The sequence below is a fragment of the Engraulis encrasicolus genome, chromosome 24 (assembly GCF_034702125.1).
Source record: "Engraulis encrasicolus isolate BLACKSEA-1 chromosome 24, IST_EnEncr_1.0, whole genome shotgun sequence".
NCBI lineage: Eukaryota > Metazoa > Chordata > Actinopteri > Clupeiformes > Engraulidae > Engraulis > Engraulis encrasicolus.
The window spans coordinates 1,352,608-1,370,107 of NC_085880.1; the positions used below are offsets into that span (position 1 = coordinate 1,352,608).

A 17,500-nucleotide genomic window follows, 5' to 3' on the forward strand; every position below is an offset into this window, starting at 1 on the left:
AGACACACACACACACACACACACACACACACACACACACACACACACACACACACACACACATACGCACACACACACACGCACACACACAACCAAAACCACTTTTTGCAGGTTGTAGTGGAAATGCGCGCACAGCACACTAACACACACACACACACAGTCAAATGCCTGCCGGAAAGGGTATTCACAGTGCTCTACTAGCCCTAAAGCAAATGTACAGCAGTTAACATTCCAACAAGTGCACACCACACCTCAGGCAGAGAAAATACATTCAAAAATGCATGTGGTCAGGAGATATATTCAGTTCCGCAAAAGAAAAAATACATTTGAGCCGTCCTGCTAACTGTTGGACAACAGGGGATGATTTTCATGATGTATGCACTGCGTTTACCTCTCCGAGTCCAGGTACATGAGTTTAGCCACGTCGTAACAGATGCGAGCCTCCAACACCACACAGTTCTCGTACGCTTGCCTGTAGAGGAAAGACACAAAATGCCTTAAAAGTAGAATTTTAATACAATGGAGGAATGTAACGTCTGTGTTACACGTCCATGGAAATACTGAATGTATTCTGTTCCCCTCCTCACAACTATTTAAAAAGTCGTAATGTCGTCACAATAACTTATCTGCTATGAAGTTTACATGTGTACAGTAAGCTTCACCGCTACAGCAAGAGACAAGTAGAATTTTACAACATTATTCCAACTTTATTTCCCCTGTTCATGGGTCCGCGAGCAGTGAGCACTGCCATTTTAACATGGGGGGAGACACTTTCAGCTAGCACAGGTTAGTATGTATCCAAAAATGTTGTATCTTTTCAACGGCGCCTCCTCTGTGTTTTCCCACAAGTCAATACGGCGGAAAGTTGACAATGTTGATGTATCAGATGTACTACGCCAAAATGTTGTTTTGGCTTTCTGTATATCTCTACTGTGCTGCCTATCTGTGTGCTGTTCATCACAGACATGGACATGTAAAACATGAATAGTTTACTACAAAGAAAAAAAAAACTATGAATATCTTTTATGTCATATCCTAGCTCTCTTCACTTCCACCAGATTGTACTGTCAAACTTTATATGGTATTATTTCCATTGCAAAAGCATTTTCATTTCTAGAAAATGGTAAATTCTCTGTGTTTGTGTGTTTGTTTGTGTGTGTGTGTGTGTGCGTGTGCGCGTGTGCGTGTGCGTGTGCGTGTGCGTGTGCGTGTGCGTGTGTGTGTGGCTACAGGCAATGTGTAAAGTCTTCCAGTAGTGGGATATAGGTTGAGACGTGTCAGAGTTCCCCTTTAACCCAATAGCCCATTCCCCCTACTGCTCAGCATGGGCTGACCTATTGTAGCCTTCCCCATGTCTGACTGTGCTGTGCTGTAGGGCTGGGTATCGCAGCCATGTTCCTGTATCGATTCGATTTCGATTCTTAGGGCTTTGAATCGATTAATCACGATTCAATTCAATTCGATTCGATTCATTCCGAATCAATTCAATCCGTTCCCTTCTTGGTGCCAGGATTTCCCCAAAAAGATGCTGTTGCCTATTTTTATATATAAATGTCAAAGGGCTGTGGCTTGACAGTGTTAACAGATTGCTAATTTGTAATAAGTAGGTCTAGGCCTAATTGACTAATAACTACTGGGTATTTTCCATAGACCAAAATTAAACAAAAAGAACAAAAATAAAAATAACCAAAAAATTGATTTTGTGCCCTGTGAATCGATTATGTGAATTTTAAATGATATCGATCGATTATCGATTGAATCGATTATTTTATCCAGCCCTACTGTGCTGTGCTGTGCTGTGGTGTGGTGTGCTGTGGTCAGGCCGGCCAGACACATTACTGGTTTCATTTCTGTCTTCTACTCCTCTATATCCATGACTCAGCCACCACCATACCGAGCTGCAGAGAGGCCCGTCTCTCCTCACCAGACCAGGGTACACTGCAGAGACCAGGCCTGCCTCTCACCATACCACAGAGAGACGCGTCACCCCTCTCCAAACCATACTGTCTAGACTACAGCAGTGATTCCCAACCAGGGGTGCGTGCGCGTGCGTGTGTGTGTGCGCGTGTGCGTGTGTGTGTGTGTATGTGTGTGTGTGTGTCTGTGTGTGTGTGTGTGTGTGTGTGTGTGCCTGTCTGTGTCTGTGTGTCTGTGTGTCTGTGTGTGTGTGTGTGTGTGTGTGTGTGTGTGTGTGTGTGTGTGTGTGTGTGTGTGCCTGTCTGTAGGTCGTCATCAGCCAGGAGGGATAAACGGAGGGTGCCAAAACTTACAGCGAATGCCGACAGACAGCGAAAGAGTGTGCCTGCTTGGCAAATGAAATTAAATCGCAGTGGGGGTAGGGGATGGTGTGTGTGTGTGTGTGTGTGTGTGTGTGTGTGTGTGTGTGTGTGTGTGTGTGTGTGTGTGTGTGTGTGTGTGTGTGTGTGTGTGTGTGTGTATTTATGTGCGTGTGTGTGTGTGTATTTATGTGCGTGTGTGTTTATACGTGTGTGTGTATTTATATGTGTGTGCACCGTTTGCTGGCAAGCGACGAGCCGCATAAGTGTTCCGGAACAGTCCAGCTGACCACATGACCTGCATCACTCTCCTCATCTGGCTTCCATTAGGGCGATTAAGAGCCGCACAAGACTCCTCTTGTCCCGGCGCGGCCACGGCCACAGCCAGCCAGCCGGACGGCCAGGACAGACCAATTAAAGATGCACATAAACGATCCAATCAAAAAAAGCGCGTTCCAACGTGACTTTGGGTGGAGTGGAGTGGAGCGCCGCGCCGCGACGGTCTGCATTTAGGTGACGAGTGGGATGTTAGATCTAAAGTGTTGTTTCCGAAAGGATGGGGGAAGGCCAGCGAAACCAAAGCAGATGATAGAATGGGAATAGGATAGGAACGTTTGAACCAAACAGTTTCAATGTGACAATGGGTGCAGATCTGGTCTGAGTGTGGGTGACTGTATATAAGTGATAGGGCATCTAAGGTGTCGCTTCTAAAGGGGTAGGCCATGCTGCATTGGGAAGTAGCATGGGAGACTGTTGAACAGATAAACGGACAAAAACGTTTCAATCTAAGCTGCTCCAACATGATTTTATTCACATGGGGTTGTGTCATTATACAAGTGAGGCCTTTCCTTTCAAATGCTAACCAAGCCCTGATGAAGACCCGTGTGTGAGGTCAAAGCATGTTGGCTTTTTTAATGTAACCATAGCCCAGTATGGTTACTGTTAATGATTTTATTTTTAATATCTTTTTTTTAGGACTTGTTTGCCTTTTATTTTGGATAGGACAGTGGAGGAGAGACAGGAAATGAGTGGGGAGAGAGAGACAGGAAAGGATCGGCAAAACACCCGGGCCGGAATCAAACTCGAGTGGCCGGTGTAGTAACCCAGTGCCTGCCACGGCAGGGCCAATGGTAATGCTTTTTAATGTAACTACCTGTTTGGACACCGTGCTTGGAGTGCCTCGATGAACCTATCTCTCGAAAGAACTTATCCCTGATATCCAAGAGCACCCAAAAAACGTTACCAGCCACTTGTGTGCCTACTCCAACGCGACTTTGGGTAGAGCGCCTGACCTGCTTGCATATAATTGACTGATGAGTGATGTGGGCTCTAAGGCGTTGTTTCCTAAGGGAGGAGAAGGCTGCACTATGCTGTGAAGTAAGGATGAGGATGAACAGGCAGGATAGAGATGGTCTTTACTTACTCAAAGTGGTTCTTGATGTCCTTTTCCTCAGCATACTTCGAAATGCCATTGATGAATAAAGTGCGTTTGACCTGGCACAGGACAAAAATACACATTAATTCCTCTGTTGAATACATGAAATGCAGTGTGTCCTGAAAGCCTAAAGGCAGGTTATGTAGCCCAAAACACACTGGGCCCAAACTTTTGTTTCTGTCTAGCGAAATACTTCATGGAAAAAGATTAAGATGAACCCTAATGAACACCTTTACGGAAGCGTAATGTCAGCACAATGTTAGCCTCATGTTTCAGCATAAACAGAGTTCCTGTTTTGAGCAACACAAACATGACAACACTGACAGACTTTCAGAATGAAATATTTTTGGTCTATAGACCAATATGTATTCTTCTCACAGAAAAACACTTCCAAGTCTTCAAATCAGTAGCCAGGCTGTGCCCTCCTAGTGACGCAACACTTTCAGCGTTGCAACTAGTCAGGTCAAGAGCAATGCAAGCACTTTCTGAGTTCCCACAAATACGGGAACGCCTCCCACTTTGTCGATAAGCAAACAACCAAATCAAGGGAGGCAGGTCAACCAATGCAGTTTGGGAAACATTAATTGTTATTCTCTTGGTCAGACCAAGTCTTGAAGAGATTTGAACGTCGATGATAATCAGACTAGCAAATCAGGTATGGTGCCTGAATACTGTGCCATCAGACCTAGATGCAAGTCTATAGATGCTAGTCTGCTAAAGCATCTGCTGAACATACCCTAACATTCTTCTCCTATTCCTCTGCCGAACGACTAATTTATGCTCACAAGCCAATTAGTCTACGAAGTGTCGCAGAGTGCTGCATATGCCCTCAAACCCCGTCACAGACATTCTGCACGCATCTCAGAAAACTTAAATCTACACGGTTAAGCAAATATATAACCGTGCAAACACACAGGAGGAGACAAAAGCTATGAAGAGTCACTGGACTGTCTTCATAGAAAGAGTGACATGAGCGATGAAAGAAACAAGAGTATGAGTGTTAGGGCTTCCGCACACCGGCTCCGACAAAGTGCTGAGCACTGCTCAGCTAAAATTCGGTTCAATTGTTTTCAATAGAACCACGCACACTGGCGCCGATGTCCGCGGACATTCGCCGATGTCGGATAGCAATTAGAGACGAGTTCTATTTTGTCGGCGCCGCCCATTGACCATCAATGCAATGTTCGGGTGAAATTGGGTTTGGAGGTCTGAATTAGGTCGGAAGCGAAAGTGCGCCGCACTTTGTCGGAGCCGGTGTGCGGCTGGCCTTACAAGTAGAATGTGAGCATTATGATATTCCAGTTGGCTGTGGCAGTTGTTGCCAAACCGCATTGTAGCCCATTAGCGTAATATTAGCTGAAGTTCAACTACAAACTGGCGCTCGAGCCCAAAATCCAAAGCCCAAATCACATTAGTCTCTTCTGTTGCCAGCTTCTCTATACAAAAGTCAAATACTTTGCCGTTGCCGTTGTCGTTTCTGGTGTGTTTGTGCCATAAGGCCACTCACCAGGTCGTCTTCTTTGTAGTGCATCTTGGAGGTGTGCCGCCTCATGCTGTACACAGTCAGTAGCAGGTAGAGGAAAGCGAATGTAGTGTGCAGCCACAGCAGGGAATCACTGAGACAAGAACCGGTATTAGCACATGCAAGTCTACACGTATAGAGCACATTTAGACATTTACACAATTCTACATATGCGGTATATACATATATATTTCTACAGATTTCAAGATATATATATGTATATACAAACTATCTAGTATAATTGGCTAAATTCTCCACACACACACACACACACACACACACACACACACACACACACACACACACACACACACACACACACACACACACACACACACACACACACACACACACACACACACACACACACACACACACACACACACACACAGGATACCTACACCTCTACGGAGAATCATAAAACGAACCTGAAGGACAGAGAGAGCATATAGTGCTTGAAAAAATAAACACACTCACTGTGCCCTAAGGTTGGCTATAGTGGTTCTCCCAAAACTGTACGCATTTCCATCTGTTGAAAAGAAGAGTAGAGCATGTTTTCAGATGAAACACATCAGTATTGCACTGCTGAACCCTCTGCCCAGGCAAGTCTGGAAGTAGGGCAAAGGGCACTGAGTCAGGAGAAGGAAATGGAGAGAGGGAGAGAGAGAGAGAGAGAGAGAGAGAGAGAGAGAGAGAGAGAGAGAGAGGGAGCGTGCGAGAGAGAGGAGAGAGAGGGGTGTGAGGTGTGTGTGTGTGTGTGTGTGTGTGTGTGTGTGTGTGTGTGTGTGTGTGTGTGTGTGTGTGTGTGTGTGTGTGTGTGTGTGTGTGTGTGTGTGTGTGTGTGTGTGTGTGTGTGTGTGGGCATGGAAGATATACACAAGCTGGCCATTTACTTGTCATCTGATTTGGTCTCCTCGTGCCCTGCATGCTTCTCCTTACTTCACCTGACCCTTCACTCCTTACTCTGACTGACAGAGCATGAGACCGCAGCGGTGGCGAGACACTTCGCTACTAACTCTTTTCTCTGTGCGTGGCTGTGTCTTAAGTGTGCCCAGTGTGTGTGTGTGCCCAGTGTGTGTGAGAGTGTGTGAGTGTGTGAGTGAGAGTGTGAGTGAGAGTGTGTGTGAGAGAGTGTGTGTGTGTGTGTGTGTGTGTGTGTGTGCGTGCGTGCGTGCGTGCGTGGAGTCCTACCCTGCAGGTTTCCTGAGAAGTTGACGGGCAGCACGATGCCGACGGAGAGCACGCCCACCACCACCAGCAGCCCGATGATGTGGCGCTGGAAGGACAGGTAGTGCACCGCGTCCTCACCACACTTTTCACGGATCTCATCATCTCTGAAGAGGACACACACACACGCACAAGCACATGCACACAGACACACATCATATAAAGAACACTTTATGATGAGGTGCTGGAACGAAAGGTAGTGAACAGCATCCGCACGCACGCACGCACACACACACACACACACTGCAGGGATAATGTACACTGTGCCAACTCTTGGTGCCTTGGTGCCATTTTCCCTTCCTTGTCAGTGGGGGTGAGTTACAGTTGACACAGGCCTGAGATTAACACACACACGCACACACACACACACACACACACACACACACACTATCTGAGATGGGATTTGTCTGTGACTGTAAGATAAGGATGGGGAAGTAGTGTACTCACTTTATCCGGAAAATAGCCGTTAACCAGGAGCAGAAACCCTGCAACACAAACACACAACAGCAATGACCTACTGAAGACAGAAGACACTCAAAACACAACACCAGCAGTGACTTACTGTACGTGAAGATATGAGTAATTCAAAAACACAAGAGCAATGATTTGCTGGAGATGGAGTAACTCAAAATACAACCGCTACACAGCTAAGACTTACTGCAGATAGAAGACATTCAAACCATAACAGCTGTGACTTACTGGAGATACAAGAAACTGAAAACATGCGGACGGAGAGTGATGAAACATTTTTCTAGTTCTAGAACAGAGAAAGCGTTGTCAATTATTCGTAATCCTATTATATGTGCTTTGTTGGTGTGTCTATTGAAGGTTTCAAGACTTGTGCTTCACATAGCTTCACAGATATGCTCTTATGTTTGGGACACTCAGACACAGAGGGAGACACACATAGACAAACAAACAAACAAACACACACACAAACACACACACACACACACACACACACACACACGTGCACACACGCGCGCGCGCACACACACAAGCATACGTAAGCGCAAGCGCACAAATGACCATCACACAGACAAACACACAAACACACAGACACACACACACCCACAAACACTTACGGTGTCTCTCTGGTCGTAGTCTACAGAGCTGGAGATGGAGGTGAGGCGTTCGTATCGGTCAGGCGTCTGGGACTGCATAGCAGAGGCCACACTGCATGGAGGAGGGGAGGAGGGGAGGAGGGGGGTGCGGGGCGAGACCATAACATCAGTTCTGTGTCCTTGCTGGATGACTGGGGGGTTAACTAGGACTCCTTTTATTTGGCACCACATTTAAGATGCTTCCCACCACCTGAAGCAAGCTCCGCAGAGTCCCAAAAAAAGTCGAAAAGTCAATCACGCACGCACTGAAATGACCCCAGGTGGCTTTGGTTGGTCTATACAGAGTGATTCTCAAACTGTGGGCCGGGGCCCACTTGTAGGCCGCAAGTTTATGCCAAGTGGGCCCTGAAATCTTTCTAAAAATCTAAATAAAAATGTGTTGTCCTGCTGCTGTTGACTCATTTGAGTTATGTTGTTTATTGGGCCAGAGGTAGGCCCCCAACATTTCCATGAAAATGTTGGGAACTGCTGGTCTGTATTGACACTAGCAAGAGAGAGAGACAGAGCCACCACTGCTTATTGCAGAATGAGGCCACGATTATGTTGACTCTTTTGGGTTGGCTTGTGAGCCCCATGTGAACTTTGCCTCCGTAGGGTCATTTCATGTCGTGTTTGTCTAGATAACCCCCCTATACTCTAACAAATACATAGACTCACCCACACACAGTTATCACTTTCAGTGACACACTGGTGTGTGCGTATATTCGTGTGTGTGCGTGTGCGTGTGTGTGTGCGTGCGTGTGTACAGTACGTGTGTGTGTGTGTGTTAAGTGTGCGCGGCGCACAACACACAGTTAGACAATAGTAGAAGACATCTGTATGAGAAGAAAAAGCACCCAGCTGGCGACATGGAAGGTTAGATCAGAAAAAACTACCCCCCACACACACACTCTAGAAAACACAAAAACACACACAAAACACAAGTCACACACAGTTTAGTGGAGATTAGACATGTAAGCAAACTAAGAAAACCCACCACCAGTCAGAGAGGAGCAGATTTCACACTGTGCTCTGATTAAGATACCCCCCAACAGGAAACACTGACTACAATACCCACAATTCCTCTGGGAGGGAAGGACCCAAACCAGGAAGTTGTTTCATTATGTTGAGTTGAGGGGACGCGTGTGTGTGGCGTGTGTATGTGTGTGTGTGTGTGTGTGTGTGTGTGCGGGGCGAGACCATAACATCAGTTCTGTGTCCTTGCTGGATGACTGTGGTGTGTGTGCGTGCATGTGTGCGTGGCTGCGTGCGTGCGTGCATGTGTGCGTGGCTGTGTGTGTGCGTGCATGTGTGCGTGGCTGCGTGGCTGCGTGTGTGCGTGGCTGCGTGTGTGCGTGGCTGGGTGTGTGCGTGCGTGGCTGCGTGTGTGCGTGTGTGCGTGCAGTTGGGCTGACTTGTTTGGAATGTTCCAACACCGGAAAAACACAACTTCCTTCGGGTCAGAGTTCAGGGTGGGTTCTAATACACACTGAGTGACGAAAAGAGGGGGTAAGGGGGGCGTATTACATGTGTTTTATTGATTTAGAAATGGATGGTTCCTAAGTCAACCACAGGGGGCCGGGGGTGGGGGAGCGAATAGGGCTACCTTTACCTCTCCCTGTGGCCGTCCTGCCGCTGAGGTGCAAAGGGCACACTCAGACAAGCCGAGAAGCGCATGCTTTATGAGAGAGAGTGACAACACACACCGATTACATATAGTTGATAGATGTATGGAACAGAACACACACACACACACACACACAAACAGATTGAGACAAAACCCAGACAAGTGTACTGTGGGTGGAGTGATAAGTTCAGTTCAGAGTCAACAAGTCTTTTTCCATTCTGAGATAAAGGGAGACAAAGACAGAGTGAAGGCCCAAAGTATTTCATACGGCCTAGAAAGAAGAGAAAGACAAGGGTTAATTACGAAAAAGGTAGGCCAGCCGGTGGACGAGGAGGAGGAGGAGGAGGAGAAGAAGAAGAGGGGGAGTAAGAGTGCCGATGTAAGAAAGAAGGGAAGAGAAAAAAGAAAAAAAAAAAGAAAAAGAAAAAAGAGGAACAAAAAAAAACATACTATTCCCGTTCATCCAGGCGCCGGTACCGTTGATCCTGTCTTCAGTGCCAAAAAAAGAAAGAGGGGAGAACATTGAGCTGCAGCTTTTTGCGAGAGCTTTGAGTAAAACCCCCGGCGTCAGCACAGAAATAGAGTCCAGTCTGCACTCCCTTTCCCTCGCTTTTTTTTCCCTTTGGGAGACCCCACGCTGCCTGCTAGGATTCCTACAACCTTACCAGGAGGGGGTGGGTGGGAAGGAAACGAGGTAACTGGGTCCACAACGATCTCCGCAGAGCTAAGGCATCTGGGAGGACAGGGGACATCTTACGGCACGGGCCTAACTGGGCCAAGGCCCAGGGGCCCCAAGAGTCAAGAGGGGCCCCAGAAGCTCTAGCTTCTACTGAGGATGTGCATTCTCATATTGCATTAAAATCACACTTAAAAACTGTATTCGGTCTCTCAGGGCAAAACCTCCCCAAACCCCCTCCTGACAACATTAGACTCACACCTGGCCTAAAAGCCTGAATCGTTTTGTATACAGTACTAGCAACACCAATTGATTGGGGGGGGCTTTCTTGTTGTCGGGCCCGGGGCCAATGGAATCTTAATCCGCCCCTGATCTGGGACTACATGTTCACGGCGTTACACAAGTTCTCCAAGGGGGGAGCACCCCCCTCAGAGAGAGACAGAGACCGAGACCGAGACAAGAGGCTTGAACTCCTATTGAACTGGGACTGTTCCAAAGTCTGAGGCGCTGTCTGTCTGTCTCTGTGTGTAGTAGTCAAGTCAGTCATGCCCCCGCTTACTTCCAAGAACCAGACTCCAGGAGCTTATTAACTAGCACTGCACACACACAAGACAATTATAGGTCCACTATAATTAGGCAGTAGAACTTGGGAAATAAATCTCCGTGGGACATGAGATAGAGTAAACATTAATGTGTTTGTGGTAGCTTGGCATAAACACCCAACTACTCAACTCACATGTCGATGTGTCAGCGTGCTATGACACGGGTACACAGTCTCAGATCACATACCTACCGGTAATCCTTATGACTGTGTGTGTGTGTGTGTGTGTGTGTGTGTGTGTGTGTGTGTGTGTGTGTGTGTGTGTGTGTGTGTGTGTGTGTGTGTGTGTGTGTGTGTGTGTGTGTGTGTGTGTGAGTGTGTGTGAGTGTGTGTGAGTGTGTGTGAGTGTGTGTGAGTGTGTGTGAGTGTGTGAGTGTGTGTGAGTGTGTGTCTGGGTACTTCCCGGTGATCTGAAGAGGCAAGGAAACTAAAAACCTTGACGTGTGACCAACGAGAGAGAGAGAGAGAAAGAGAGAGAGAGAGAGAGAGAGAGAGAGAGAGAGAGAGAGAGAGAGAGAGAGAGAGAGAGAGAGAGAGAGAGAGAGAGAGAGAGAGAGAGAGAGAGAGAGAGAGAGAGAGAGAGACAGACAGACAGAGAGAAAGACCCTCCATTGGGCCATTTCCCTGGGATCTGAAGAGGTAGGGAAACTAAGCATGTGGGCAGAAATGATGGTCAAGGGTTTTAAAGTTACCACGCAGACCAACTGGCATGTCATATGAACCACATGACAGGAAGACGCCTCTCAGAGGTGAAGCAAGCCTGAAATTTAGATTGACCACAGAAGCCACGCCACTTCTACATTTATAGCACAGCTGGACAGCACTGTACACTGGACTTCACAGCATCTGTGGGTAACTCTGTACAAAGCATGAGTGTCAATGGGTATAGAACTCCGTGCTAGAGTTTACAGCCAAGACCCTTGATCCTAAGACAGCTGTGTTGGACTTGCGTAACATTATCTGCGAGTATAGTCTGCGAGTCAGTGGGTGTGTAGACCTTTGTCTTGAGTGTCAATGTGTATAGGCCTCCATGTTGTAGATCACACAGTATTAGTGGGTATAGACTTAAATATTTGAGTTTACATGTGTACAAATTTTGAGTGTCAGTAGGTGCCTCTTTACTGGATGTCAGTGCCAGTGAATACAGAACTCTGGTCTAACGCTGAGGACACAAACGTGCAAATTTGGCCAAGCGAAGCGGACCTCACCATTTAGTCCTATGAGGGAGGTGAAGGCAAGCGAATAGGTCCGAAAAAATGATGCAAATGGAGAGCGAATTTCGCCTGCTGCGGCCAATCAAACCAACATTTGATTCGCTGCAACAACCTGATGACTGTTGACCGTTGAGAAGAATGGAACACTGAAATTCACCTTCAGCTTCTCTTGCAATGTGTCCCCGGCATCAACTTTGCAGTGCCAGTGGCTAAAGACCTCCGGGGTGAATTTCTCAAAACCAAAGTTGCTTACTACATTAGCTACTTTGTTGTTTTCAATGCATTTTCTCATTGGCAACTACCGAAGTTGCTAACAGGCTAACAACTTCTCTTTTGAGAAACTCAACCCTGTATAGGTGTCAGTGAGTGCAGAGCAGCAGTGCCTTCCCTACATGCTGTGAGCAGCGGCGCTGCACCACTGTAGCTAACGCAATTGTGGCTAACGCGATAAGCCTCATTGCTGATCACTAAGACCTTAGCAGTCACGCATTCCATTTTCTATTGTGTCAAACTACTACATTCACCGGGCCACTTGTACCCATGCGCAAATTTCTAGCAGGGAAGTACTGAACTCCGTGCTGCGGTGCAGAGTAACAGTGGGTTAGCCCAGGGGCTTTGGCCCACATACACCATTAATGTATAGTGTAACAAGACTTGCACATGAAGTTTGTGTGTGTCACTGTCACAGGATGTGAAAACGCATTTGAACCATCATATATGAATGGAACAAGTGTGTGAAGTGTATGTACGCACAATTTCAGTTCATTTTCTTAAAACTAAATGTTGAGTTCTGCCCGCGACTCTGTTCCAGATTGATCTTGACCCCTGTTGTAGGTGCTGGCTCAGTGGCGTGGTGGAGGCCTTTCCAGCTGTACAAATCCGGAGCAGGCGGAGCGAGGCGAGGCGGAGCGAGGGCGAGTGCGCTCTTCGCATCCTGAACAAACAAACTCCTCTGCACTCCGGTTTGTGGCGGTCACACCGCCCCGTGGAGCTGCGCTAGAGCGTACACTTTGTTGGGGCTTTCAGAGGGGGCTCGTGGGTCACAGTGTGGAGAATCAGTGTGTGGCCGATACGCTACCTCCCTCCCTCCCTCCATCACACAAACCCCACCACTCAGGTGGAAGACACATGAGAGAAAAAAAACTCTCCCGGGATAGAACTCAAGAGGATATATTAGCAAGACTGTGGGTTGTTGGGGGGGGGGGGGGGGCAGCGAGAGAGAGAGAGAGAGAGATAAAGAGAGAGATAGTGGTAGAGAGAGAGAGAGAGAGAGACAGTGGCAGAGAGAGAGAGAGAGAGAGAGAGAGAGAGAGAGAGAGAGAGAGAGAGAGAGAGAGAGAGAGAGAGAGAGAGAGAGAGAGAGAGAGAGAGAGAGAGAGAGATAACTCTCCGAGCTGCTCTGCTCCAAGGCCACAGTGGATATTAGCTTGAGTCCCCAATCAGACACACAGGATGCAATCTGGCATTCCATACAGATGAGAGCATTTCAGCCATTATTGTAGAAGGGGCGGGGGACTCAGTCAGTGCAGTGTACAAAAAAACACTTGCCTGTCTTTTCAAGCATGTTTCTTGTGATTAGGGTTAGGTCTAACAGAGGAGTGTGATAGCTTTTCATAATGGCTTTCCTATGGGGATTTAAACCACATGGCTAATTTATTAGCTAGCCACGTCTTTTCCAGAGTTAACTAAACCAACATAGTCACAAAACACAAGACAGCAAGGAATCCAATTCCACTAAATAGCAAAACTTTTTCAATGATATGATGACAGCTTACAAGCAGCACAGGCAGACAACTGTAAAATCACAACACATTTCACTTTTTAGTATTTCTCTGAATGTGACACATAACATGTTTTGCATCCTTGGAAATGTTAAATGCAGCAGCCTTCTGTACAACGCCCATACCTCATCTCAGGCGGCATGCTTGGGCTCTTTCAGCCCTGCAAACCCACATACTTGAAAATATTACATCCAAACCAACAGTATGCAGCCCAGTGGAAGGTAGAGTGTGCACTGGGGAGAGGTGAGACCTCAACTCTCAACTCTAAAATCAAAAAGTACCACTTAGACCGCATGTTAAAAAATTGAACCATATTAAGTTTTTTTTTTTTTTTTTTTTTTTTTTAAACCTTCTCTCTAATTTATTCTCTTACCAAAAGTGTTATCACATCATGTCCCAAACCAGCATGTTTCATCTTCGGCCCATCCTCAGTAAGAGAATAAACTAGAGTGAGTGTTATTCTTCTCTACATACCCATGTGGCAGTGGCCATAGTGCTGCCTGACTGCCACAGGCTGACTGGGGCCTCTCTTACCTGTCTGCATCCGTGACCAGAGCCAGTCGCCCGTAGTCCCATGCCACCTTCCTCAGGATGGAGAACACAAAGAGCAGACCCTGAAGAGAGGAGAGATGAGAGAGGAGAGAGGAGAGAGGAGAGAGGAGAGGAGAGGAGAGAGGAGAGGAGAGGAGAGGGGAGGAAATGAGAGGAGAGGAGAGGAGAGGAGAGGAGAGGAGAGGAGAGGAGAGCAGAGGAGAGCAGAGGAGAGGAGAGGAGAGGAGAGGAGAGGAGAGGAGAGGAGAGGAGCAGGAGAGGAGCAGGAGAGGAGCAGGAGAGGAGAAGGTCATTATTGTAGATTTTACAGATTATGTAATTATGTTAGATATTACAGATGTAAAATCCTGAATATTCAGCTTGGCTGTGACTACTGAAAAAAGCAGAAAAACAGACACTACAACATTTTTCGCGTTTGCTTTGGTGACATTGGTTTTTACAACGTTTGCATTTTCAGTGGATGTCTGTCAGTGCATTTTCACTTCCTGGACATCAGCATGTCCTGATTCATGGGGGGAAAAAAATCACACACGTCATGTTTCGAGACAAGACACAAAACATCACTATCATCACCAACACCATTCCTACATTCAAGAACTGCCATCATCAGCAGAAGCATACATCTCCACAGGTTTCAGAACTGTGTGTTCTCTGGTACATTGTGGTTCAGACTTCGAGACCTGTAAGTACAGGGCGTGTGCCCATGTGCACATGTTCAGTAGAATTTGATGTGTAATGTGCTTTTAATACTACTTTTCCCTCCACTGCAAGGCTCCTTCATTCCTTTTTGTTAATCCTTGCTGGATAAATCTTCCAAAAACATGCTATAATATATAAATAAAATAAACTTGCTATAATTAAAAAAAACAGGGTAAATCACCACAACATGTTGTTCAGTGACATTAAAAGCTTACTCAATAATAAGAGTCTATTTTTCACCTACCAATTTTGCGTCCGAACCTATAAAACAGCCACATGTTTCCAATTACCTTGTACTACTGAGCAAATCTATTTCAAAAGCCCCGTCATGCGTGTTCCTCTCTCCTGTTCCCCACTGTCCATTACTCACTCTTTTTTGGGAGAGGAGAGCAAGTTCAAATGTACGTAACTGCAGCCTGATGTGCATGTCAGTACAATCTTCCATACTGGAAATAGAAGTCCACAGACTGCAACTCTGGTGGCGGACGTTTACTCCCACTTTGATACATACGCCTAAAAGCTAGATTTATGCTTCGGACGCAGAGCCTCTGCGTCTGTCCGTCTTCTGTCTGTGCGAGTCCACGCCCCCCTCGCAGAGGCTCTGCGTCTGTCGTCGAGCGCCTAGAAAAAATTCTAACTATCCGTCGGATGGACGCGGAGGACGCAGACAAAAAGGCGCTATGATTGGTGTCTCGCCACTTCCTTGTTCTGTTCTTGTGGCAGCGCAATGCCAGTAGTTTGCGAGAGCAGGGCTGTATTCTGTTAAAAACTATATTAATGCCTTTGTGCGTAAATGTGTGTAAATACACAAAGCTACAAGCAATGCATCAGTTGAACACTTGTGGCACAATGCCTGTGGTTTTACTACCGTAGCTTCCTCCACCGATACACACATCGGCAGAATCAACTGTCTTTACATGCTTGCATTTTCTGCTCGTGAAAACAGACTGGGTATGTCAAATAATGATACCAGTGCATTGCCTTTGCAATTTGTGTGAAAATTAGAGGTGCTCCGATTGCTCGGCAGCCGATCATGATCGGCCGATAATGGCCAAAAATAGCCTGATCGGTGATCGGAAAAACATGCCGATCAAAAAACCGATCCAGAGATATTAAATTCCTCACGCAACCATTTCGCCTTTACACCTGGCGCTGCCTGCATGTAGCCTAGGTGCTGGCTCTGCACAGCTGCTGCACCAAAACAAGGCATCTTTACTTGTCTTTAACTCTTTGGAATTCCCTCCTTCATTTTCACCATTTTTAATCATATCTGCATCAACAATGATTTGATTTTCCGATCCATGCGCCGTTTACATGACGCTTGTAATTTGCGAATGACGTGTCAGTCTCGCCATGTTCGCTATTTTCAGTTAGGCCTACAGCCTGTCAGCACGCAACAACTAAACGTTTCCAAAACAATCATCAACTGTATTGTTTTTAAAGTTGTAGCCTAATGGACAGCCAGGTCATTAGTTTGTAGTCGCTGCAACACCAAACAGCAACTAGGGAGAGTGGACGGTGAAACTCAATGAGTCTGTGCAGGGAATTACATTCTATGACAGTGTTACAGAGAAAGAGCTTTCCTCGCAGACACGCTGTGTTGTGCGTGTTGCCTGTTCTTTCAAGTGAAGTTTTTTTCTTGTTTTGTGAATGTAGAATCTCAAGCGTTTCAGTCACAATGTAATTTGCGATAGACTTCTTCTCGCCCGTTAGCCATTTTGTGTTATAACCTAGTTGCCTCGGTCAGCACGCGATAAGTTCACGTTGTCCGCACAAGCATGCCAACGTTATTGTTTTCAAAGTTGTAATTGACAGTCAGTCGATTAGTTTGATAGTCGCTGAAACGCCAAACGGCGACAGGTGAGGTGAGAGGGAGATAGCAGAACGGTCGCGGAGCACTGCAGCTGTGGACAGTGAGTGACAGAGAGGGGAGGGGCTCTCCTCACGAGGCTGCTCATTTAAAGCGACAGGGTTTTTTCTCGTATGCAGAAGACGAGAGACTGAGATCCAGGTGTCTGAGCTTCAATTCAATCTTAAATAGTTAAGTAATTATATGCAATAACTTATAAATTGATTAATACTGTAGACTTACTTGTAGGCTATATTACCAACACTAGTCTGAAAGAGCTGAAAGATAATAATAATAATAATAATAATAATAATAGCCTAATAATAATAATAATAATAATAATAATAATAATAATAATAATAATAATAGCCTAATTATAGGCCTACATTGTGAAAGCGACATGTGCAAATTAAGATTGATTGGTTTATGGGCAGAAATATTCAATAAGGATAATTAATAGGCTATTAAAAAAATAGGAAATAATTTCTGTGATCGGCAATGATCGGTGATCAGCAGATAAAGATTTTTGGTGATCGGTATCGGTGATCGGGCCAAAAAATGGTGATCGGAGCACCTCTAGTGAAAATACCTAGCTAACCTGGCTAGAAAGCAACATTGCTTAATAATGACAGCAGTGCTTACAATGCAGTGAAAGTAATCGCGCAATTTCAAATGTGTCTCGCGACGAGACCTCGGACCTCGCAGAACTCGCAGATGCATGAATACAATGTTGGTTCGTGGCCACTCCCACGCGACTTTTGACGAGCGCAGTTGCAGAATTCTAATCTGACCTTTAATCCTGCAGCTGGCCTCAGTGAGGTGGGATATGCATGCGGCCTTACAAAGGCAATGTGCAGTAGCTATATATTTTGTCGAACTTGAGTTTAGACTGAAAATTGTCTTCATTTCACCTTCCTGATCTTATGACAAAGCCTTGT

General features: G+C 46.2%; 1 protein-coding gene across 2 annotated transcripts in view; it reads right to left on the bottom strand.

Annotated features, from left to right (window-relative positions):
* The window catches only part of LOC134440999 (CSC1-like protein 2), a 75,913-nt gene that overhangs the window by 33,773 nt on the left and 24,640 nt on the right, over positions 1 to 17,500 (bottom strand). Inside the window, exons 3-11 of one of the 2 annotated variants that reach the window (XM_063191183.1) lie at positions 13,997 to 14,076; positions 9,641 to 9,679; positions 7,546 to 7,636; positions 6,908 to 6,945; positions 6,425 to 6,567; positions 5,711 to 5,762; positions 5,219 to 5,327; positions 3,700 to 3,770; positions 392 to 472 (exon numbers count right to left, since the gene is read on the bottom strand). In XM_063191183.1, the coding sequence (XP_063047253.1) occupies positions 392 to 472; positions 3,700 to 3,770; positions 5,219 to 5,327; positions 5,711 to 5,762; positions 6,425 to 6,567; positions 6,908 to 6,945; positions 7,546 to 7,636; positions 9,641 to 9,679; positions 13,997 to 14,076 (704 nt within the window). The remainder of the gene's footprint in view (positions 1 to 391; positions 473 to 3,699; positions 3,771 to 5,218; positions 5,328 to 5,710; positions 5,763 to 6,424; positions 6,568 to 6,907; positions 6,946 to 7,545; positions 7,637 to 9,640; positions 9,680 to 13,996; positions 14,077 to 17,500) is intronic. The other variant, XM_063191184.1, reaches the window with a different exon arrangement.